Source organism: Oryzias latipes, chromosome 21, assembly GCF_053564925.1.
Source record: "Oryzias latipes strain Hd-rR chromosome 21, Olatipes_Hd-rR_3.1".
Lineage (NCBI taxonomy): Eukaryota > Metazoa > Chordata > Actinopteri > Beloniformes > Adrianichthyidae > Oryzias > Oryzias latipes.
In genome coordinates this window covers 3,461,399-3,484,818 of record NC_136257.1, presented here as the reverse complement: position 1 = coordinate 3,484,818, position 23,420 = coordinate 3,461,399, and the positions used below count along the sequence as shown (strand labels likewise).

At 44.2% G+C, this 23,420-nt stretch overlaps 1 protein-coding gene across 1 annotated transcript in view; it reads left to right on the top strand.

Moving 5' to 3' along the window:
* The window catches only part of wars2 (tryptophanyl tRNA synthetase 2, mitochondrial), a 31,925-nt gene that overhangs the window by 5,112 nt on the left and 3,393 nt on the right, over positions 1 to 23,420 (top strand). Inside the window, exons 2-5 of the mRNA XM_011489207.4 lie at positions 6,162 to 6,416; positions 17,872 to 17,952; positions 19,659 to 19,741; positions 20,704 to 20,822. Of these exons, the coding sequence (XP_011487509.1) occupies positions 6,162 to 6,416; positions 17,872 to 17,952; positions 19,659 to 19,741; positions 20,704 to 20,822 (538 nt within the window). The remainder of the gene's footprint in view (positions 1 to 6,161; positions 6,417 to 17,871; positions 17,953 to 19,658; positions 19,742 to 20,703; positions 20,823 to 23,420) is intronic.

Genomic DNA, 23,420 nt, shown 5'->3' with positions numbered 1-23,420 from the left:
AGCAATACCATTGGAGACATGGTGAAACTAGCACCGCTATCTAAAACTTAACACAAACACTAGGGCTTTCACAGCACACCACTCATTTCCTGACAGCGAATGTTTGATCCTAAAGGAGGGTTTGTGTGTCTGCTGTGATCACTATCGTTCGTTTTTATTTTTTTTTGGTCTTTTTTGGCACAAAGATATTGGCCTGCCAATTGGGGGGGGAAACGTGACAGCGTGCAAAGTGGAATAATTTGAACAAAAGTTCATTGCAACCCAGGATCAGAAATGTTTTGCCTTTTGGGAAAGCCAGACTTGCGTCACAAGAGCATTTATACAAACGCAAAACGTTTACGGAGATGACAACAAAGCAGACTTTCTAGTCTGGAGCTGAAGTTAAGTGTCTGCAGGAACATGTTTGTGTACCATGTCTTGTGGCTGACAGGAGTAAATACTGCCACCTACTGTACTCCTGTACATGCTACTGCACATACTCTCCATAGTAAGAGTAATTATACAGCCAGGGACGCTGTGATAAACTTAACAGAGTTTTTCGCCTCGTTCAGTTCAGATGATTAGCTGTGAGCTAAGCCTTTCATTCCATCTAGTCTAACACACAGCATTAGATTAGATTAGATTAGATTAGATTACCAGACCAACAACTAATAAATATTAGTTACAGTAGTTCATTATATAACTACTGTTAAAATGTAGTTTCTAGATAGTTGAGGACAGTGGAGTGAAGGGAAATTCCACTAGAAGGAGCTGTGGGGTTGAATGCTATATTGCTGAATGAAAATGAAGAAATGATCAAAGTTGATAATAAATAACGGCACATTAACAAAAAGTATGGGTCTCGAACCAGCGAAATTGTGCAAACAGCTCACATGTCAAGCCATAATGCCTCCAACCAAGTACAGTGGACAGGACATATAATCCATATAATCCTGGAATATCTTGAAAGTTCAAGGATTTGAAGGATGAAAAGTCATATCTGGAAAAAGCTGAAAGAGCTGAACATTTTAATAGTTGAATGGTTAAAATAGCAGAAAAATTGTAGAATGAGTTAAACGCCAAAAAATGGCGGAAGATACTAGAATAAACAAGAAGAAAATAGGGGTTGACGGCTATATTGCTGAATGAAAATAAAACTTTAAGGGTAATTATTAGTAAAAAAGAAGTAAAAAAAGTGAAAAAAAACACAATAACAGAAAATATATTTTTGTGAAAATGCCAGAGTCGGGTATCGACCCAGCGAGCTTCTGCACCAAGGATTCCCATGTATTTCAATAGAGGCAGAAATCCTGGAATATCTGGAAAAGTTGAAGGATTTGAAGAACCGAAAGTCAGTAGAAGGAGTTAAGCGATAAAAAATGGAAGATACTAGAATAAAGAAAGAGAAACAGGAAAACAATAGGTTGAATGCCTTATAGCATTCAACTAATGAGATTTCCATGAAGTAAATAAAGCATTTTCCACATTGGAACATACATGTTTTCTAGAGATGAGAACTGCTGAGATTTGTTACTCTTTCTCAAAGATGTGTATATTATTATACCTGCAGGTAAAATGATACTGCGATGAATGCTCCATTTGTTTATATGAGAGCCTTCAGGTAAACTGGAAGTCAATAAATGTTTGGTTTCCAATGAGCCAGGTAACGGTTTCCTGCTTTATGATGGTGCTGCTTGCCTTGGTTTATCTCCCCAGGTTCTATTGAAGTGTGTTTCCTCCAGAAGCTGCTGCCTGTTAGGGCTCAAAGGCAGAGCTGACTCACTGCCAGGTTATTTTTGGAGTGCTGTCGGGCTCTGTCTGCGGGGAGTGCTGTTTTTGAAGGGCCTCCAGCCCCATTAATCAGCCAGGGGACCCCACGGCGCGAGCGGGCCCTGAGCCCTCTCCTTAATACTGCAGCGTTCTGTTCCTGTACCCCTGCTCTCCACACAGTGTGAAACTCAGAGGAACCTCATCAATCTCACCTGTCCCACATGTCAACCACAGATTTAATCAAGCGCTCCTTCTGGACCTTCCCCTCCGCCGCCCCTCCAGCTCTCTCCAAGTTACTGGAAAAAGGACTTCATGTTTTTAAGCCTTACTTTTCTGCATTTCGTATTTTTATATCTTTTATTATCAGTATTAAGATGTATTTATACTTGAATCCTCTCTTTTGGGGTCTAACGCTCTTTGTTTCAAGAGCAAATACCTTTTCAGGATAAGCTGGGGAAACGGTAAGCCCCATTTCCTGTTGATGGCTTACTGAAGTGCGGCTCTGTTAGTCGTCGTCTTTAACAGGTCCCCAAGTGAGTAAAACCAAGAAAGATGAATTAAGACACGCAGCCATGAAGTGAGGCATGTCGGCTTGTATTTCAGCGTGACGTTGCTGTTAATGGGATGCCTGTGGTGTCCAGAACTGAAGAGAGACATTGGAGCTTGTATGTGAGACCCCCATCTGAACAGCAGCAAAAACCCTCAATCTGTGGGCCCATCTCGGTTCTCCGCCGATGTCCTCTGATATGAAGCTTTTTTTCTTTCTTTTTTTTCCAAAAGAGGCCGCTTGGCGAAAGACAGATGGTCATGCTGTGGCGCTCCTGTGGTGGATTTTGTGAAATTGGCAGGATAAAGAGGCAGCAACTGTGGCTCCTGGGCGACAGGTTCGTGTTTAGTGACATGTCTTAGAACATGAGCAGAACACAGAGGCTCCAAAACAATGGATGAACCCTCAAAGGCAGGTCTGAACAGAAAAATAAAAAGGGTTCAGTCGCACACCCTGAATTTTAATTAAAAATGTTAAATGACGTCAAGATGTTGCTTTTATACACCTCAGGTACCAACTTGAATTAAAAAAGGACAGTTGAGATGCAGACGTAAGACAGAAATGAATGCATTTAAAGCATTTGCATTTGTCTTATTAAGGCTCAAAATAAATAAGACTACCCACATCTGACAATTGTTGCCATGCAACCAACATCATAACCACTTAACTCTGTAGTTTTAAGAGAGAATTATTGAACATACTCCCAAGTCGAGCACAAACACCAGCAAAATAAGGCTTGTTTGCAAATTCAAGGATGAAGACTCAATCTTCCAATCTGATATTTGTTTTAGTGATTGTAGAGATATGATCCATCCCAATCAGCAATAGTTGTATTTCTTTTTCTTGTCCTAGATTTAGTTACGTAGACTGAGTTCATCTTGACTGTGCTTCCCTGCTTCAATGGTCCAGCTGCTGCCGAGTGTGTGTGATTGTCCGTCTGACGGTTTTCTTGCTGCCACTGCGGATCCTTGGTTTGTGCTGTCAATTACTCATGAACAGACACCTTCACAACTTTAGTCCAATGTTGATGTAGGCGAAGACTCCGACACGTGCAGACATCGTCTGTGTTTGTACATGACCTCTGTCCCTGTGGGTATTGCCACACACGCAGACAGATGCACGAGTATTCCCGGAAAGAGTTCTACAAGTGTGAAAACACGGCCTGTTAGTGTATATAACCCTGTAGCTGTTGGCGTCAGTGTCACAGACACCATTCCTAATCTTTTCAGCATATGTTAGACATGGATGAAAAAGGCTTTTGCCGCATTAGTGATTGTGTAGTGGAACTTTGTTTGTTGGTAGGCTTTAACGATAGAAGAACTAGTCATGCTTAGTACATTTCATGATTAAACACCAGTTTAAAATAGAGGCCAGCAGAAGCCAAAAGGACACATCTGTTCAGAGTTTTAGACTTGTTCGGAGCGAATTAGACAATATTTTAGGTCTTTATTCATTTTTACCTTTAAAATAATGTTTTTTAGGTAGTTGAGCACTTAAGGTTTTAGTACACTACAGGCCACATCACCAAGGCGATAGGTTTAAGGTTAAATGCAATGCCGTACAAATAGATTATCAAAGCTGGCAATGAGAACTGCCCATTTCCAAAGTGGCAGGCAGCTGATTGACTCTGTTAGGTTTTCAGCTGATTTCACAGCTTATGTCACACTGTGGTTGGATGAAGCACAGTCTCGTCAGTCACGGACGGTGGTAACACTCACTTTCAAACCACAAACCGAAACTTTTAGCGCTCCTGCTAATTACCAGTGGGGTGTGTGGACGTGATGTGGGTCTGTTTTGGGTAACCAAAGATGCCAAGTGTGCAAAAATATCAAGTAATCAAGTATAATTTTTTACGCTGAAAATGCTATGCCAATACATCAAATCCATTTAATATTTCTGTAAAGTACTTTGTATATTTCTTTTAGGGAAAGAATTGTTCAAACTTTGATTGCTAAAATCACTGTAATTTGTCGGAAGTGTCATTGTAATATTTTTACCTAAATATGATCATTCAATTTATTACAAGTAGATCATTCATAAATCCCTTCACAGGGTTCATTTAGAGTATGATTCAAAAAGACGGTCATTCATTTCACTGGAGTTTAGAATAGACCTCGTACTTTCTCCTCTGTCATCAGTCCGTAGTTGTTGCAGTCTAAATTACTTTCTCCTCTAACAGCTGTTTAGGCATTTCACTCGCACAAAAACCAACACAGAGGTGTTTGGTGAAGCATTTTGCTGCGTGATAGTCCACGATGGCCCACTGGCAAGTTAGCTGCAGTGTTGACTCGTGTTTGACACCCAATTGGCTCAAATAACCCTATTACCATGCCTGCATGGTTAATGGCTTCCCCTGGGGCGTGCAGCGGAGGGGCAACAGGCATTAGGTGCGCCAGCTTAAGGTGAGAACACACATGAGCCAGGCTCAGTGCCCCGTCCACACCCAAATCAATCCTGACACCTCTTAAGAGCCGCTCAGCATCAATGGCACTCCAGTGCAATTACCCTGTCGGTAATGACATAAGCACCCAGTTCCTTCCTGCCCCCACCTCCCTCAGGCCGCTCCGTGTAGATGCTGTGGATTGTGCTGGCTTTAAAGAGGCTTGTGCTTGATAGGCCAAGGTCCTGAGATCCTGTGCCATGATGGTGAGACAGAAGCTGCCGTAAAACGGGAGAGGCTGTAAGATCTGTAATCTCAGATTCAAAGTGATGTGACCCAGTGAGCTGTCAAGATCAGCACTCGCCCAAAAAAAAAGGAAATCCTCCCCAACTGCTGGGTTTAATGATTAGTTATGATAACCCTGAAGAGTGCAGCTGGGGAACACATGATGGAGAGTCAGATTTAAGGTGATAACACTGAAACCCCTGTGAGGTTTTTGCTTTTGGAGGGAAGCTTTAAGAAAGGCTGTTAACAGCCCATCACTACAAAACCCACATTTCTCTAAAAAACACACTGACCTTTAGAGCAACTCAGCAACGGTTTAAAGTCATTTCATCCTTTTCTTTAAGAGACACTGATGGGATGTGAGCCTAATCAGACCTTTATGAGACCTAAAATGCTGTTTTAACCTCTTGAGACCAGAGCTAATATTTGAGCTAACCCTCTACATACACAGTCACAGGGTCCCAATAGGCTAAATTAACTACTATGGTAAAAGAACCCAAAATGTGATGCTGACGCATGTGGACGTCTGGTCTAATAAGGTTAAGGGAAAAAGAAACATCGTGCCCTTCTTTAGGATATAAAGAAGTTAGTTATAACTGTACTTTTGGTATGTTATGTCGATGGTAACACAAAACATTAACATGTAGATCACATCTTTAAAATCCCCCCAAAAAATCCAAAATATTTTATTTCTAAGGTCATAGTTTTACAATACAGAAGAAGTTGAAAATATTTAGTAAATAATAACAATAAATAAAACTTTGTTTAGTCTTTTCTGTAGCATAGATTCCTACATGAATAGTAAGAATCTTCGCAATAAAACCATGTGAAAGACATGAAAAAGTTGAACTTTTTGGTCAAGAAAAGGACAGTTTGTTGTTTAGTAAAGTGATCTACAAGCGGACATTTCAATAAACCATTTGACAGTTCAGCAGATTTATTATGCTTTGCTAGTTCAAAAAAATGGGACTACTTAGCTAATCGAATTGCAAAGTGAATCATGTCATTGACATCCTTACCTGGTGATTCTGATTGATTACTGAAGCCATTTAGTCCTGGATTCTGCTTCGCAATGTAGGATGACTGATTATTTCCTTTCAATTTCAGTCTTTGTGTGTTGTAAATATACAGTTATTGCAACATTTTCAACAGTCTTTTTGTCAAAAGAAAGGGCTTTCCTTTTTTATATTTCTTTTTCAGGTGCATCCTCATCGTGTATTTTCCGGTATCCAGCCAACTGGAGTGCCACATTTGGGCAATTTTCTTGGTGCTTTGGAGAACTGGGTGGCCCTGCAGAACCAGTACCCCACTGTGCTTTACAGCATTGTGGACCTGCACTCCATCACCCAACCTCAGGATCCAGATCAGCTCCGGAGCAACATACTGGACCTGACAGCCAGCTTGCTGGCCTGTGGTATTGACCCAGAGAAGGCAATCCTGTTTCAGCAGTCTCAGGTGGGCTATGAGTGACTGATGGCAGAGCGCCATGTCAGGAAAAGGTTCCTTCTTTTACCTCAACTTATTAAATCGTTTTAACACTTCTCGGATGATTTTGGGTTTAAACGAATAGTTAAGTTACAGTTTTGTATAGAAAATCACGGTAAGCTTTTTTGTTTTGCATTTTTTGTTATTTTAAAGCAGCAGTTTGCAACATGCATGTAAAGATGTAGACAGTAATGGTTTTAAGTGGGATTTTCAAAAAAGTAGGGAATTCATGGAAATTAATAATAATGTCGTTAATAAACAACCAGTTTTGAGCACCATTAAACTATTTATTTCCAAACAAATAAAAGTGATGCCATAACACTGTTAAAGCTGGCATAAATGTAAATATATGAACATGAACATTCTGGAAAAGTCTAAAATGAATGGTGAAAAAAGTAAGTCTGGATGTGTGATCAGTTTACAAAGAAGCATTTATACCAATGATGGGTCAGATTAAACTAAAAACTTTTCTACATTCAATAAGGACCAAAGCACTTTAAATTCACAAGTACAATTCAGCTGTGAACCAGTGAGGTAAGGTTTGTTTCTGCTGAGGCACCGACTCTTTTAGAGTCAGATTGATTTGATTTGATTGATTTATTTCAAGCATTGTAGTCAAAGCAATAAACAACTTACACATATTTATCAAACTCGTTACAGAAATGTTGAAATGCATAGATTAAAAAGACAGAAAATAAAACAAAACAAAACAAAAAAGTCACTTAAATCACATTTGCTTGATTTAAATATAGTGATCAATAACTAAAGTGAAGTAGAGTTTGATTTATTGCTTGAAAAAGGAGTGGGAAGAAGCAAATTTATATAATCCCACCCCTACTGAGGTAATTCATGTTATAGTTTTACAGTTTTTGTAATCCGGTTCTGATCCGATAGATTCTTTTCAAGTAACAAAATGATTAATTATCTTCAGAAAACATTCATTCATGATTTCAGTAAACAGTAACGGTAACCATTATGTAATAATCATTGATTATCATTAGAACACATGATCACAATAAACTAGTAATTATTGCTACACATTGCAGATCAAGTAAAGAAAATCAATAGCTTATTGATTGTAATTTAAACCTTTCAGTAATCATTATTGCACATTACAATGTAAAACTCATTGATTGTAATTAATAGAGCTTTGATTATTTAACCACAATCAAGTTCACACATTTTTGTAAATAATTTGGAATTATTCAAACACCTGTTGATCCATAAATCCTCTTATCTTTAAATTGTGAAATCAGAGTTTCTTTCTACATTTTCTTGAATATTTAGATATTTGAACATTTTTTTCGCTCATTTATGAACCAGTTCCAAAATTTAGTGCCACACACCGACACACAGAAACTTTTCTTTGTGTTTCTTATCAGTTTGATCTTGAAGTTCCTACATCCCCTCAGTTTGTTCCTCCTTCATTTTCTAAGAACTGTTTTTGGATATTGAATGGTAACGATTTCCCACTGGCTCTGTATAAAAGTTGCATGGTGTAAAAATCCACAAGGTCATATAGTTTCAAAAGTCTAAATTGATAAAATAGATTGTTTGTATGATCAAGATATCCGGCTTTATGTACAATTCTGATGGCTGGTTTTTGAACCGTGTACTCCTGATGATTGTACACGATTCTCAGGACTATGTAGTCGCATTTCCGCCTTCTGCGTGGCGTCTTCTTCTGGTTCTCGGAGACGTCTTTTTTAGAGAAATATTTGTGACGGTTCTCACAAATATATGAACCCAACTACTGCCGGTATACCCTGACCACATGTCCCTGCCATGCACAAACACATTCCCACGCAGATTGGTGGCTCCGCTGTCTTTCGAGGCGTCAGCCTGGAATCAAGTAATCTTGGTTTCAGTGTCCCACTCAGGGACATTTCAACACTTGGGGGCAGGTAAGATTGGACCTGAACCTGAGACCTTTTGATCAGAGGTTGACCACCAAAACCTCCCAACCTAGTTTCAAGCATTGTTTTCCACAAACAATAAAATCATCATATTTTATTGAAGAAATAATAATTTTTTTAAACTAAAAAAAGACATTGTTTGAAAGGTAGTAATTGTATTTTTTTGTTTTTAATTTTAATTTCTTTGGTATAAAGAAATATTTCTTGTCTATACGGCTCATTTGTACCTTGGGTAATCAAACGCAGGTTAAAGAAATGCAATCTAAATGTAATTGGCCCTGACCAAAAAAGACTCCCATTGCATCCAAACTGAACAAAATCTGACTCAAGAATGTTTTGGTCTTAACAGTCATTGTTTTGGGGAGGACTGGGGGGCAGAGCTCCTGTTGGATAGGTGTTCATGGGATTTGTGGATGTCTTTTCAAGAGCCACTCATGAAAAGATTTTTGTCCTGAAACTTAACTCGTCCCAACTCCATCATTACAAAAAAAAATGCAGATGAGGTGGGACCCGTAAGACCTTTTAGGGTCCCCCCATTTGTCAGTCTAAAAAGTATGCTGTCAATTAAGCTCAAAACTGAACTCCAATCAAATTTAAAGCAAGTGATTTAAACCCCCATTCCCTAAGTAATAAGAAATAGAAAGTAAACATCAAGGTGATTTTTGATACCAGGTAGTACAGGGGTTTACTTTTGGTGTATAATCGGACGTTTTGGTAAAAGTAAAAGACCCACTCCGATGAAAATCATGTTTTTAGTTTTAGTTTATTTAACATGTTTTGTTCCATTTCTCATGACGGAAAACTTGTATAAAATTTTTTTTTAAATTAGAACTGCATTTTTGAATATTTAGTGGTTAATTTAAATCGTGGTGAATCAGAACCAGATGAAAAAATACTGCTTTGAAAAGCTGGTAGTTGTTTCGTACAAACTACAGTCGGTGAGCCAAAGTCTCCCTGCTCCGCTCCATTCTGATGCATCCACTTATAGATCCATTAATGCCTTTGTTGTCCTCGTCTGAGCTGGAATCTGGATCCAAACTGTACGGCTGGATAGTTGCACTATTGCTCACCACTTTTGTTGCACCGTTAGTTAGTTTGGGTTTGTGAGTAGCTTTAAGCTAGCAGGATAGTGTGTGAGAAAAAGATGATTGGATATCCTCATAGCCTTACTTCCCCGTCAACAGCCCCGCCCACAACTCAGAGGGGATTTCTGATGAACTCCTGCTGCTCTGCAGAAACAATGTTTTTTGACTAAAAATGGCATAATCATCGTTAAAAGACCACTGGGAACAATTTGAAAGAGTGGGACTTAAAAGGCAAATGGCTTCCTCCTTCTGTTTTTTTCTAAATAAGATGTTTAGAACAGAGGTGTAAAACAAGTTTGATCAAAGGAGCCAATGTATTATAAAACTGGTTTCTGGAGCAAAGCATATCTGAAATAGTTAAACCCTCAAGATGATGATAAAAGAATAAAACAAAAAGAAAGTGCTTAAAATGAGACTTGTGTGGGTGGGGTTTACTGTAAATGTCCCAATCATTCTTCTTAGGTTTGTTGTCTGACAGTAGAAGACTATCATTTGTGGTTTAGCAAAGGAGAACAAGCTGCCAAATCCTAGTATTCACAATCGCGCCTTCAATTCATACTAATGTTGCTTGGATTTGCCTGCGACTGTTGGCGTCTCCAGAGTTTATTTATAACATAAACAACATCCTGATCATTGACTTGCTGTGCCTGCAAACGCACTGAGGAAGAGGAGGGTGGTGTGTTTATCCACTCAGCAGTAGCAGGGAATGCAAAGGCGCAAAGAAGAGGAAACAAATTGCATTGTTCTAGTCTAGAGCCAGATATGAGATATATTTATTTGAGAGGGCTGCACGGTGGCCAAGTTGGTAGCGCCTTTAGCTCACAGCAAGAAGGTCCCGGCATGACCTTAAAAACAGAACACCAATGGGGAGTGATTGGAGTTTGCGTGTCCCCCCCGTTCATGCGTGGGTTTTCTCCGGGGACTCCGGCTTCCTCCCACCGTCTGAAAACATGCTTCATAGGTTCATTGGTTCCTCTAAATTGTCCATAGGTGTGAATGTGAGGATGCATGGGTTTAGCAATTGTGGCCCTGCAGCAGACCGACGACCCATCCAGGATGTCCCCTCCCGTGTTAAACATGTTTAACCCCGCCCCCATTGAGCCACGCCTCAGCCTGCACACTGCAGCCAGGGGTAGTTGGGTATGGGATGGAAATTTCTTGTGAAGTGAATAAAAGCCTCATCATGCAGAACCTCTCCGGGTTGTCTGTTGTATTTTTGGGGGCTGGTCGGAACCAGGTGAGCTGCTCGTCCCTGGAGCCGGTCGGAACCAGGCGAGCTGCTCGTCCCTGGAGCCGGTCGGAACCAGGTGAGCTGCTCGTCCCTGGAGCCGGTCGGAACCAGGTGAGCTGCTCGTCCCTGGAGCCGGTCGGAACCAGGCGAGCTGATCGTCCCTGGAGCCCGTCGGAACCAGGCGGGCTGCTCGTCCCTGGAGCCGGTCGGAACCAGGTGAGCTGCTCGTCCCTGGAGCCGGGACGGAACCAGGCGAGCTGCTCGTCCCTGGAGCCGGTCGGAACCAGGCGAGCTGCTCGTCCCTGGAGCGGGTCGGAACCAGGCGAGCTGATCGTCCCTGGAGCCCGTCGGAACCAGGCGAGCTGCTCTTCCCTGGAGCCGGTCGGAACCAGGCGAGCTGCTCGTCCCTGGAGCCGGTCGGAACCGGGCGAGCTGCTCGTCCCTGGAGCCGGTCGGAACCGGGCGAGCTGCTCGTCCCTGGAGCGGGTCGGAACCAGGCAAGCTGCTCGTCCCTTGAGCCCATCGGAACCAGGCGAGCTGCTCGTCCCTGGAGCTGGTTGGAACCAGGCAAGCTGCTCGTCCCTTGAGCCCCTCGGAACCAGGCGAGCTGCTCGTCCCTGGAGCTGGTTGGAACCAGGCAAGCTGCTCGTCCCTGGAGCCGGTCGGAACCAGGCGAGCTGCTCGTCCCTGGAGCAGGTCGGAACCAGGCGGGCTGCTCGTCCCTGGAGCCCGTCGGAACCAGGCGGGCTGCTCGTCCCTAGAGCAGGTCGGAACCAGGCGAGCTGCTCGTCCCTGGAGCCCGTCGGAACCAGGCGAGCTGCTCGTTCCTGGAGCCGGTCGGAACCAGGCGAGCTGCTTGTCCCTGGAGCCGGTCGGAACCAGGCGAGCTGCTCGTTCCTGGAGCCGGTCGGAACCAGGCGAGCTGCTCGTCCCTGGAGCGGGTGTGAACCAGGCGAGCTGCTCGTCCCTGGAGCCGGTCGGAACCAGGCGAGCTGCTCGTCCCTGGAGCCGGTCGGAACCAGGCGAGCTGCTCGTCCCTGGAGCCGGTCGGAACCAGGCGAGCTGCTCGTCCCTGGAGCGGGTAGGAACCAGGGGAGCTGGAGCGGGTCGGAACCAGGCGGGCTGCTCGTCCCTGGAGCCTGTCGGAACCAGGCGAGCTGCTCGTCCCTAGAGCAGGTCGGAACCAGGCGAGCTGCTCGTCCCTGGAGCCCGTCGGAACCAGGCGAGCTGCTCGTCCCTGGAGCTGGTCGGAACCAGGCGAGCTGCTCGTCCCTGGAGCCGGTCGGAACCAGGCGAGCTGCTCGTCCCTGGAGCGGGTGGGAACCAGGCGAGCTGCTCTTCCCTGGAGCCGGTCGGAACCAGGCGAGCTGCTCGTCCCTGGAGCCGGTCGGAACCAGGCGAGCTGCTCGTCCCTGGAGCGGGTCGGAACCAGGCGAGCTGCTCGTCCCTGGAGCGGGTCGGAACCAGGCGAGCTGCTCGTCCCTGGAGCCCGTCGGAACCAGGCGGGCTGCTCGTCCCTGGAGCGGGTGGGAACCAGGCGAGCTGCTCGTCCCTGGAGCGGGTGGGAACCAGGCGAGCTGCTCGTCCCTGGAGCCGGTCGGAACCAGGCGAGCTGCTCGTCCCTGGAGCCGGTCGGAACCAGGCGAGCTGCTCGTCCCTGGAGCGGGTCGGAACCAGGCGAGCTGCTCGTCCCTGGAGCGGGTCGGAACCAGGCGGGCTGCTCGTCCCTGGAGCCCGTCGGAACCAGGCGGGCTGCTCGTCCCTGGAGCGGGTGGGAACCAGGCGAGCTGCTCGTCCCTGGAGCGGGTGGGAACCAGGCGAGCTGCTCGTCCCTGGAGCCCGTCGGAACCAGGCGAGCTGCTCGTCCCTTGAGCCCATCGGAACCAGGCGAGCTGCTCGTCCCTGGAGCTGGTTGGAACCAGGCAAGCTGCTCGTCCCTGGAGCCGGTCGGAACCAGGCGAGCTGCTCGTCCCTGGAGCTGGTTGGAACCAGGCAAGCTGCTCGTCCCTTGAGCCCATCGGAACCAGGCGAGCTGCTCGTCCCTGGAGCTGGTTGGAACCAGGCAAGCTGCTCGTCCCTTGAGCCCATCGGAACCAGGCGAGCTGCTCGTCCCTGGAGCTGGTTGGAACCAGGCAAGCTGCTCGTCCCTGGAGCCGGTCGGAACCAGGCGAGCTGCTCGTCCCTGGAGCAGGTCGGAACCAGGCGGGCTGCTCGTCCCTGGAGCCCGTCGGAACCAGGCGGGCTGCTCGTCCCTAGAGCAGGTCGGAACCAGGCGAGCTGCTCGTCCCTGGAGCCCGTCGGAACCAGGCGAGCTGCTCGTTCCTGGAGCCGGTCGGAACCAGGCGAGCTGCTTGTCCCTGGAGCCGGTCGGAACCAGGCGAGCTGCTCGTTCCTGGAGCCGGTCGGAACCAGGCGAGCTGCTCGTCCCTGGAGCCGGTCGGAACCAGGCGAGCTGCTCGTCCCTGGAGCGGGTAGGAACCAGGGGAGCTGGAGCGGGTCGGAACCAGGCGGGCTGCTCGTCCCTGGAGCCTGTCGGAACCAGGCGAGCTGCTCGTCCCTAGAGCAGGTCGGAACCAGGCGAGCTGCTCGTCCCTGGAGCCCGTCGGAACCAGGCGAGCTGCTTGTTCCTGGAGCCGGTCGGAACCAGGCGAGCTGCTTGTCCCTGGAGCCGGTCGGAACCAGACGAGCTGCTCGTTCCTGGAGCCGGTCGGAACCAGGCGAGCTGCTCGTCCCTGGAGCGGGTGTGAACCAGGCGAGCTGCTCGTCCCTGGAGCCGGTCGGAACCAGGCGAGCTGCTCGTTCCTGGAGCCGGTCGGAACCAGGCGAGCTGCTCGTCCCTGGAGCCGGTCGGAACCAGGCGAGCTGCTCGTCCTTGGAGCCGGTTGGAACCAGGCGAGCTGCTCGTCCCTGGAGCCGGTCGGAACCAGGCGAGCTGCTCGTCCCTGGAGCGGGTAGGAACCAGGGGAGCTGGAGCGGGTCGGAACCAGGCGAGCTGCTCGTCCATGGAGCCGGTCGGAACCAGTCGAGCTGCTCGTCCCTGGAGCCGGTTGGAACCAGGCGAGCTGCTCGTCCCTGGAGCCGGTCGGAACCAGGCGAGCTGCTCGTCCCTGGAGCCGGTCGGAACCAGGCGGGCTGCTCGTCCCTGGAGCGGCTCCCCTGTGCTGACGACAACGGTCGGCAAGCAGTAAACAGTAAAGGTTCATAAAAATCATTTTAAGAAACCAAACAAAACGGGCTGAGTATTAGGTTTAAAAAAATCTAGATGTAGACATTTTCTAAGTAAAGTTCTGCGTGACCATCGAACCTGCGTCACCACCACGACCCCCGTCGGCGTGTAATCTCAACAGTGTTCCGACCCAGGTAGGACAACTATGGAGAATTTACAGAAAATGGAAGTTCCTTTAGAAAACAGAACATTAGATGGCGCCTGGGCAAATTTGTTAGCTTTCTACGACTTTACCAGTATTAATAATAGACACTGAGGAATTAGCAGACAACAAAGTCTCAAATGTAGCGAGGCATCCCAGAATAAACACCCAGCTTTTGCCCAAAAGCTTCCTGATCCAGATGAGAAAAAAAGTTGTTCGCTGACAAAAATCTATTGGAGAAGCAGATGAACTGCTAGTTCATTACAACATATTTGCCAGTTTTGTGGCCTCTGGAAATAGTTTTCATCGGAAGCCATTAAATGACAGAGGATAAAAAAAATTAAAATCTCTTCACCAACTTAAAAAACGAGTGGTGCCATTCATCGGAAAAACCGGGTTTTCCAAAAGGTGTTGCGGCTCTTTGAGTGGTAAAGGTTGACACGGCCCCTTTAAAATCACACAGTGATGATTATTTCAACTAGCTTCTTTTATTTACCTTTTAGGATTTACTGGACTCAAGTAGGAAAATGGTAATCCCCGTAATGCAATAAATGTTTTTTTTTTTCATAAAACCTGAAATATGATGTTTAGAAAGTCACATTTCAGTTATCTGACGGCACATTCGTTGGTTTAAGCGTCAAAATAAAGGAAAGAGTAAACTTCAAACATGTGGTCACAGGCAGGTCAGCTCTCTACTTCACACATCACATCGGTCCACGCCCCCGTTCTCCACAGCCGTCCCGCTCTGCGTGTTTTCCAAACACACAAACCGCTGATTTAATGTTTACCTGCTGATGTGCCGAGCTGCTGCAAAATGCTCCTTTGACTGCCTCTGAATCTTTTCTGCTCTTCTAATTCACAGAGATCGTAAAAACACAAACCACCATTAAGTCCACTTCAGAGTCTCGGCAATCGCAGCACTTCGGCACATCCTTCAGTTAAACCGAGCCAGGATGGGGGGGGATGTCAGGGTCAGGACTTTTCCCTAACAAAGAGAAGAACCACACAGGAAACGAGAATTTCTGTTAGACTTCTGCGGAACGAGAAGCCCGTCTGTCACCGAGGAGTTCTGCCTTCCCAGCGTATCCAGTCTGGTTCTGTTGGTTGATGACATGAAAGTGGGTCATTCCATCAGGCAGCACAGGAACATCATGTCTTCAGTCAGCACCGAGCACGTCAGTGTTTTCTTACTGAAAGATGGAACTGAGACGATCGTATTATGGTCATAATAGCGTGTAAGCAAATTATAATGACGTAAACCCCAACAGGAGAAATCACAGCAGCTGTTCTGCCCTGGAAAGGGCTGTGTGTGTGTGTGCTTTTCTTACAGGTGTGTGTGTGTGTGTGTGTGTGTGTGTGTGTGTGTGGGTTTATGTGTGACGCTCAGTCCAGCTGTGTTTCTTTGCCACCCTCTCCTCTATCCAATCCTATTTTTATTCCCGTTTAGCTCAGTGTCACATAACGTGGCGGCGAGGCGACCCCTCTGTTAAACACGTCTGCTGCACATGTAAAAATACGACGGCCGTCCAAAACAAATACTCTACTTCATTGACAGCAGCAGAGCTGAACAGAGCAGCTGAACTCTGAGGGTCTGGGCCTCTTTTCATAATTTCATTGATTTGAAATGTTGCTCAGGTTTTAATGTGCCATCCAATAATATAGACTTTTTAAATAGATGTTGTGTGAAGAGATGCAGCAACCTTATTGACCATGAGGGTCTTTGCTAACTGAAGACGCAGCTTCCTGCAGTCTTACATCCGAGCCACGTTCCGGCTGTCCGCACTTCACAGCGAACGGGGACTCCGCCATGTTGGAAACAAATCCTGGTTTATGCTCCCCGTGTCTGCCGCTGACGTCAAGCTTCCCAGAATGCTTTTCAAGCAACAGGAGGCAGAGAGCACGGCAATATATTCAGAATTCATAAACTTTAATTTGCTGAAACCCAGGAATTTCCCTGCATCCCCTGGTCCGGCCTCCGAGGCGCGCTGACTTTTTTCACATTAAAGTCAGCCTCCATTAAAGTGGATCTGTTACGTCGGGGTTCATTTATGACTGCCAGATGTGGATGAGGACGCTACACGTGGCCTTGACGTTCACCCCTTCATCCTTCCACAAAGGCCTATTAGAAACCCCAAACAAACGCTCCTAAAAACAGCCTTTTTTGTAAATATTTATTTGGTTTTTCATTTTTAAAATATATTTCCTTTATTTTATAGTCATTTTTATTATTTTATAACCATTTCGGTTTTACATGCAAACTGATTGATAGAATTAAGGGTAAAATCCTGGTAAATATTTAAGACTTTCAAATACAAATTTTTTTTTAATGACGCAGAATTTTATAACATTTTTATTTTAATTTGAAAAAATGTTACCATAAAGGCTCAATATAGAGAAAAGACTTTTGTTTAAAGTTTGACCAGCTAACTTAGTTTAACTGTGTTTATTCAGATTGTCTCAAATCAGCAAAACATTAACTTTTAACTTTTTTTTATGTAAAGATTGTTTGAACTACATTTTTTAGTTAACTATTGATATTAGTTAATACATTTAATTGAGCAGTTAATCTGATCATTTAGGAACTACCTGTATTACCACCATTTTATATTTTGCTTTTTTGTTCCGTTTTTGTACATTTTTATTCATAAAGCTAAACAGAATCCAGCAGAATTTTGCAAGGGAAGTCCGTACATTTCTGTATGTTGTTGTTGTTTGCACTTTTGCATGTTAATAATATTCATTTTATATCCTGAGAAGCATTTTTGTTTCATAGAAACCCACAGGTTCAATTATTAATGGAAATATTGATTAATTTAAAAAACAAAAAGCTCATTATTGTTACTTTTTAAAAGTAAAAATTGCCTAATTTAATTTTATAGTTGAATTGTTTGACAGGCAAAAAAGGAAAACAAAAAAAACAGACGGGAATAGTGAATTAGATTGTCTGGGGATTTATTTTTCTGTGAAGTCCTAGTAAAAAAATAAAAAAGTCCCCACAAAAGCTTCACATACAAACAGAGTAGATATTATAGGGGAACGGTCTGAACCTGGCACTGCAGACTTGCAGTTCTTCTCCTGTCCACTTGGAGGAGCTAGGGAGTCTCCCTTTTTTCCTCTGACTCAGCTGTAGTCCAAACTACAAACTTCTCATTCTGTTTTATTTACTTTTACTCTTTAGGGACTGTTTCTGTTTCTACAAATTCTAAAATTCATAATATATATATATATAACAAAAACATCAACATTTTAAAATTGTTTCAGAGATTCATCATTTGTGGTCATTTTTTATTTAAATTTGTAGCTCATGAAATTATCTTTTTTAAACTGGATTTCAATTCATTTTACCAATTTAAAGAAATAATTTTACCAATGGAGAAAAGAGCTTTACCTTTGTCCTCAAGCCTTTATTTGTCCGACTCTAAATTACCCAAATAAATTCCAGATTGGGTGATCTTTGACCCCAACTGAACAGCTCCTCATTTTAAAAATGAGAAAACATGTGAAGACTTTCAACACAGAAGGATCGTTCAGTGTCGTTTGACACGGCACAGTATTTCCTCTTTGCATTTTAAATTCAGTTGTTTGTTGCTAATCTAGAACTGATTCTATTGAGCAGATTCAGCTGTTTAACTATGTATTTTGTCATGCTGCACGGTGCACGTCCTGCCAGCCCCGACCCCCCCAGTCCAACCTCTGATCCTGCTTCAGCAGATGATGCAGTTATGCTGACGTGTTTCCAAGCAGCAGCAGGTGAACTAAGGTCATCTGCTCGCATCGTGTCGTCTTGATGTTTGCTAATGTCTGGCTGTGTCTCCAAACTCCCAGGTGTCGGAACACGCAGAGCTGGCCTGGATCCTCGGCTGCATGACCAGCATGCCCCGCCTGCGCCACCTCCCTCAATGGAAGGTGGGGCTTTCAGAAATGAATGGAAAAGACCAACTCTGACCTCATTAGAGCAACAGCTTTTAACAAACGAACTAAATCTATTCTAGACTTCAAGGATTTAAAGAAAAATCAAATGGATATTTTAAACGAATTTATGAATATTTTCTTATTATATCTTAATATATATTTAGATGTTGTGATATCATAAACCTGCCTTTGCATCTTTTCCCACGTCTGAGGAGTCTAGTCCGTCCCGACTTCTCTCCAGCACGTCTGCCGTTTCATTCATCTTGGTTTTCTGGTGGTGTCCACATTTCCTCCCTAGTCTCTACTTTGTGCTCTTCTTTGGGCGTTTGCCATTTTTCTCTGGACGTCTGAAGCTACAATTCCAAAATCCAGTGCCGGGAAATTTTTGTCTCAGCAAAAAGATAAAAATAAAAACACGAGTGTGCATCAATGCTCACTAGATTTGGAAATGTAGACCACAATGCATTGCATCTGAACAATTTTGATTTGGAAAAAAATGTATATATTAATTTTTTGTCTTCTGGCATCAATGAATGGGATTATTTTGTCTGATTTAGTTATTCATTGTTGGCACATTTACTTCTGTAATGAATAGAAAATCCAAGTGGGTGGACTTTCAGTTGAATTTAAACTAAATGAAAAGTTTATTGTTTTTTTTAAACCGTCCAGGAAGGAATGTCTCAAATGGCGATAAAATGCAATAAATTAGGCTAATTGGACTTTGCCTGTTCTGGCATTAAACTGCAAAATACATCATTGAAAAAGAACTGGAACTCATCTAATCTGGAAAAAATCATCCAAATCACAACAAGGGAAACGTTTTTTTTATGATCTCATCCATGCAGAATTATTGGAACATGATGAGTTGGAAAGCAGCTGCACTAAAAGCAGAAATTTCACCTGCAGCTGAGCCGAGCCGGACCGGACCGGACCGGAGGCTTCTTCTACAGGAATTCTGGAGAGAAGGATGACTCCCATGCACACAATGAAAACAGTTTTTATGTGTGAAGACGCGTCTCCTAGAGAAAAGGATGACCCTTCAGGGAAAAAATAAATTTGCAGATTAATAAATTAAAATGCTAATTTGAACTGTTGGATTATATTTCTCTGAAGCTTTTGGTTTGGCACACATGTCAATCAAAAGGGGTCAAACCTGAAGCTTTACTGGATGCTGGGCTCCGTTCCGCCGCCTGCTGTCTCTCTGCCTCAATCCAAAAGATTCAGTTTGACGAACATCAATTATCGATTTTTTTTTTCTTTCCATTTTTTTTCTTAATCCCTTCAAATTTAGAAAAACTCAAATAATATATTTGACCGTTAAACTTTCTACCAGATCTCAGTTTTATTTAGAAACCGTCTCTGCGTTTTTGTGTAGCAGATGTTTTGTTTTCTGCTCAGGTTTCTCCTTCTTTGCCGTTGTGTTTGATCCGAGTTTTGAAGTGGCGTCAGTGCGGTCGTCTGAATGCAGACCAGAGCGAGCAGGCGATCCCCCGCTGCTCCAGAGAAAACTCTGCACGGATGAGCCGGTCCTTAACGCGCTGGAAAAAACAAAAAAAAAAACTAGCATGAAATCATCTGCTTCTGCAGAAAAGGGAAGAGAGTTTTTCAAAAGGAAAAACAAATCTCTTTCCGCCTGCCGGCTTTTGTTTTTGCTCCTCTTTACAGTTCTTGTTTTATGAACACGGTCTTTTCCTCCATAGATGAAGAGTGGGCAGAAGAACGAAGGCAGCGTGGGTCTGTTTACATACCCCGTCCTCCAGGCTGCCGACATTCTCCTCTACCAGTAAGACATCCGTTGAGAAAGCCTTCTGCGTGGGTGGGTGTGCCTGTGAGATTTCTTTTCCCGCATTTCTCTTTAAAATGTTTGATAATATTTAACTTTGCATTTCCCTCCTCCCTTCTTGAACAGTGTTTCTTCTGCTGTTTGGCGTTAGTGCTTTTTGTGTGTTGGATGACATGGAACGGTTGTCCTGGAAGCAGAGCATCCCCACGTTTCAGCCTCTCTGCTGGATCAAACCAGCTGGCGTGAGCTCGCCGTGGTCACCAGCAGATTCCTCATTTTCAGCTTCAAGGCAAAAACATTGGAGTTTATTCTCACTGAAATTTCACAGGAGGAGCTGCTAAACAGCTTTCACTCTACTTTAGTTTAGGAGAATACCAAGAGTGTGCAAAGCAGTAATCAAAGCAAAAGGTGGCTACATTGAAAAACCTAGAATTTGACACTTTCAGTTGTTTCACACTTTTTTGTTATGTATATAATTAATTCATAGTTTTGATGCCTTCCGTGTGAATCTAGAATTATCATAGTCATGAAAATACAGAAAACTCTTTGAAAGAGAAGGTGTGTCCAAACTTTTGCTCTCTGCTGTGTGTCCTCCTTCATGAGAAAAATGCTACAAGAACATGTTGAAAGCACCATTTTCATCTTAAGCAAGAGGAGATGCTTCAGTCTGACACGGACGTAGAGCCGGAGTCCAGCTTTGGTTCCTGTTCTGGTCTTAAAGCAGAACTCTAAAGCCCACATTGCTCGATGGCCTGGTTGGAGCCTCACACAGTCAGTGATGTGACTGGGTTTGAACGGGTGAAGTGACAGTAAAGCGCTCTGATCCTTGAAGCAGAGATGAAACCTTTTCCGTCTTCAAAACCGTCTTCACCTTAGTTTCTGGAGTAACTTGACCAAAGCCTGAATGAGCGTCAAGCTGATTGTAGTCTTCTTTAATTTTCTGCTCACATCTCTTCTCTCAGGTCTACTCATGTTCCTGTTGGAGAGGACCAGGTCCAGCATCTGGAACTGGCTCAGGATCTTGCTCGGATCTTCAACAATCACTATGGGGACCTGTTCCCCGAGCCCCGCACACTGCTAAGTAAGAACCTTAGACACAGACTCCATACACTTCACCTATCTTCGACTTCTGCAGTACTGATAAACTACAACACTCACCGGCCACTTTATGAGGCACAACTGTTCGTTAACGCAACTTTCTGCCAATCACGTGACAGTGTCTCAATGCATTTGGTCTGGTAGATATGCTCATGGAGTTCTGCTGCAGTTCAAAGCGAGCACCAGAATGAGGAAGAAAAGTGACTGAAGTGACTTTGAACGTGGCATGAATGTTGGCGCCAGAAGAACAGGAAACTGTACAGTTCACACAGGCTCACCAAAAGTGGACAGTAGTCACCAGAACCCAACAGAGAACCTTTGGGATGTGGTGGATCTTGAGATCAGCATCATGGATGCTCAGCCGACAGACCTGCAGCATCTGTGTGATGCTGTCATGTCAACATGGACCAAACTCTGAGGAATGTTTCCAGAACCTTGTTGAATCGATGCCACCGAGGATTAAAGCAGTTCTGAACCCGGTACCAGCAAGGTGGACCTAAAATAGATTCTGCTAAGTGTACACAAATCTGTAAATGAGCTTTTATTGCAGTTATTTCTCCCTGTTTCACTTTGATTGAGAAACCTTTTAATGGTGAACAGTATTGGAAATGACGTTTCTTTCTTTCAGCCACTGAATAGTTAAACTGTCCCACAACAAATGCTGGTCGACTAAAGAGAAAGGGAACTGTAAATACGGACTCATTTTGTTCTTCAGGGACAACTTGAACCGCGTCTTTTATTCACAGCACTTGCTGTGATGCGGTCATCTTTCACGCACACACATATTAAACATGCTCATTTCCACGCCCACTTCCCAATTTAACTTCCCTATGAGCATCATAAAAAGGCAGGACAGACTGTTAGTCTCTCAATGAAAACATATTTTCTTTAAGGAGGACAATAGAGGATTTTAGGATTTAGAAGGATGTCCGCAAGATGGTTTCAGAGACGTCTGCCTGTTTGTGCGTCGGCGTAAGAAGCCGGCAGATACATTTGGCTGACTGCTGGATCCGTCTCTTGTTGTGAGGAACCAGCTTGTCTTTGAAACCAGCCCAAAGGCTAAAAGGCTTTTAATGCACTTTACATGACGGCGCCTCAGGAGGACACATGTGGACGGCTCATATGGAGCCTGCAAGATGGCGGAAGGATGTCGATGATGAATGAAAAAGGAAAGCAACCCCAGGCTCCTGTGGTCTGCTCGTCACTTCACACTGCGATGCGTCTGTCTCACATTGGGAATCTTTCACACGACCACATCCACAGGCAGCCGGGATGGCCTGTTATTTCCCTCTGACCGAAGAAGTGCGTTCAACTCTGCTTCAGCAAAGTTTTACTAACTTCATTCTCTTTAATGGTGGAGCCAGTCCCATGTGGAAAGCAATACCTAGCATTTCAAGAATACTTAGTAGATAAAAGCTCAAACATGTCCTTGTTGGGGGGTTGACCCACATGGGTGCTGTGGGCTGGAGGGTCGTGGAGAGGAGCAGGTGGGTCTTGCAGTTCTTGTAAGGGACTTGATGAAAGTGGAACGTACCATTCTCATGCATTTACGTATCGTATTTTATGACTAGTTTCATGTATATTTTATTCCGATATGGAGCCCATTGAGACAACTATTGTTGTAATACAATTGAAATGATTTGAATGTGGTAGGTTTATTGTGAAGTATTTGTAAGGCAAACCAAAGCTGCTCCTTACTCACCATGCGAATGCTGCACGGATGGGGTGTGCACGTCAGATCTACAGGGGGACAAAAAAGTATTCAGTCAGCCACCGATTGTGTAAGTTTTCCCACTTAAAAAGATGAAAGAGGCCTGTCATTTTCATCATAGGTATAACTCAACTATGCGAGACGAAAAGAGGAAAAAAAAATCCAGACAATCACATTGTCTGATTTTTAAAGAATTTCTTCACAAATTATGGGGGAAAATAAGTATTTGGTCGATTTCTGATTCTCACAGACTTGTAACTACTAAAAAAAAACTAGATAGCACGGCACTATGTTGTGTCCTAGATTTTAAAAGCAATTCAGACACCGTGTTTACTGTTTTTTTGTTTTTTTTAATTAATCCACTGTCTTCTGAAGACAAAAACGTTGATATTTTATTAAAAAGATACATTTACTTTTTTTTTTTAGCAAAAATTGTTCAAACGCAATGCATTGTGGTCTATAATGGCCAATCTAGTGAGCATCGATGCACACTGGTTTCTCCACAGAGACTTCTGGGAAATTTCTAGGATTTTTTAATTGTAGATTCAGACAGCACCACAAAATGAAGAGCACGTTATCAGGTGCACTATGTAGTGAGTAGTGAAGGAATTCAGACACAACCTTATTCTTTAAGAGGATCCTCTGTCCTCCACTGGTTACCTGTACTAATGACACCTGTTTGAACTGGTTATGTATATAAATACACCTGTACACAACCTCACACAGCCTCACTCCAAACTCCACTACAGAGACCAAAGAGCTGTCTGAGGACACCAGAAACCAAATCGTTGACCTGCACCAGACTGGGAGACTGAATCTGCAACAGAGAAGCAGCTTGGTGTGAAGAAATCACCAGTGGGGGCAATTATT